Source organism: Acyrthosiphon pisum, unplaced genomic scaffold, assembly GCF_005508785.2.
Source record: "Acyrthosiphon pisum isolate AL4f unplaced genomic scaffold, pea_aphid_22Mar2018_4r6ur Scaffold_21848;HRSCAF=25053, whole genome shotgun sequence".
In the NCBI taxonomy this organism is placed as follows: Eukaryota; Metazoa; Arthropoda; class Insecta; order Hemiptera; family Aphididae; genus Acyrthosiphon; species Acyrthosiphon pisum.
Genome location: NW_021771357.1, coordinates 8,776 through 10,882, shown reverse-complemented (window position 1 = coordinate 10,882; position 2,107 = coordinate 8,776). Strand labels below are relative to the sequence as shown.

The 2,107-nt window shown below is 34.3% G+C and overlaps 1 protein-coding gene across 1 annotated transcript; it reads right to left on the bottom strand.

Annotated features, from left to right (window-relative positions):
• Positions 1-1,094: 1,094 nt before the first annotated feature.
• On the bottom strand, positions 1,095-1,517 carry LOC103309496 (protein FAM200B-like). The gene has a single exon (XM_008185028.1). It carries the CDS (start codon positions 1,515-1,517, stop codon positions 1,095-1,097), a length of 423 nt encoding a protein of 140 aa, XP_008183250.1.
• Positions 1,518-2,107: the final 590 nt, after the last annotated feature.

Below are 2,107 nucleotides of genomic sequence, written 5' to 3'. Positions count from 1 at the left end.
GTTTTCATTACAGACCGTTTTAAATAATTTTATTGTACATATAAAAAACAAATTACAAAATTATGGTGGAAAATAAAGAAAAAAATACTGCTTTGAAAGTTAAAAATTAATGAGATTTTTGTGGCTGCTTATTTTTTGAAAGTTTGGCAATATCTGGTTCAATTTGTGATAGTTGGATACGAAGGTCAGGTTCTACATTAAGACGGTTCCGGTATTTGGTTTTAGTAGCCGTATATGCTGAAAATCCTGTCTCACATAAATAAGTGGTAGCAAAAGGTAGGAGTATTGTTATTTCTTTTTGACTCAAATGTTCAAAACTTGTATTTTTTAAATTTAGCCAAAATTCAACGTAAGAATTGCTACTGAAGGTGGATTGAAATGTTGAATCTGAAGTTATATCGATCAAACTCTCATATTCGATTGAAGACAAGCTTGAGGGTTTTCTACAGACTGAAAATGTATTAACTACTCATTCACCGTCTTTTAAAAACACCTCTCGATCTGTAGGAAAATATTTATTAAATGCATATTTGAGTTGTTTGAGATGTTGGTCCAGCTGTTGCACCTGTCATGGCCCTAGCACCATCAGTACACATATCGATACAGTTTGTCCACGCAATCTGATTTTCTGTTAAAAAATCATCCAATAAACCGAAAATTTGAACCCCTGTTGTATTAGATAGAAGTGGTTTACAAAATAAAAGATCTTCCTCAAAAGAGTTCATGTTTACGTAACGAACGAACACAATTACCACAGGAAGACCAGCAATATCGGTTGATTCGTCCATTTGTAGTGTGAATTTTAATACGAGAGACAAGTGTTTCTGATACGTTGCTAGCCAAATCTTCAATTCGCCGTGCAACAGTATTATTTGACAAAGGAATTATGGATAAATGTTTGGCAGATTTATCATCAAACATACAAGTTACTATATCAATAACGCATGGTTTTATGAGGGTCTCCGCAATGGTATGAGCTTCACCTTTTTGTGCTATACGGTAACTCACCATGTAGAAAGCTTCAATGCGTTTTCATTATCGGTTAGTACGTGCTATTTTATTTTTGTTCTAACAGTCAATAGTTCAGAGCGCTTTCATTTCAAAAAATCGAGTGGTTTCCCATCATGATCTGGGTGGACCTTTTCATAATGACGACGTAGTTTTCCGGGATACATAGAGCTGTTAGAAAAAACTTCTGAACAAATTACGCACTGTGGCTGGCCATCGTTTGTTTCTATGAACCCCATCTCCAAATAACTTTCAACGTATTTACGTTTTTTAGACGTTCTTGGGACAGAGTCACCAGTATTTGGCGGTAGTGTACTACTCATACCTTGAGAAGTAGGACTATCATCATTAACTCCGTCTTCGTTGGTTATGCTTTCTTCTATATTAGAACAAGTTGACTCTGTAGCAGGCGTTTTAATAATAGACCCACTTTGCCTATGTAATTTATCTGAATCGATACCGATTAGAAACACTGTATTAAATATATCGAGTGTACCAAGTAATATCATACGTAAAACAATTTTTTTTTTTAACTACAATAAATTGTAAATAGTTTTTTTCATTCTTGGATGAGCCTCGGTGCCCATGAAATAAGCTTGCGGTGCCCTTGCGGCACCCGCGGTGCACAGGTTAGGAACCGCTGGTTTAAGAGAATCGGTTACGAATAGTGCTATAGTTGAATTATTGGTTTTTTTTCGAGAACTTTCGATGTTACATAATACGATGAATTAGAAGGCGAATCGGCATTCAATTTGCCAACAATAAATACATATTTTCCTTGTGGGTCAACATGTTCATCAACTTCAAATAATTTGTAATATAATATAAACACATGTTTAATTATTACATTAGCGTACGCTTGTCATATTATTTAATCTGTATACAAACGCGTAATTACACCGTCAATGATAATTATCATTACCTACCTATAGTTATATTTAACGAACAGAAAATCGTTTTTAATTTTCATCGGTTTTTACGGCGGTCGCATGTGAGGGTTTTCTGAGTAATTGTCATATATACTATTGTGATGACGATTTACATCGCGGTTATCCCAATATTTATATTATGTATTATTTAATGGATACACGCATTTTAT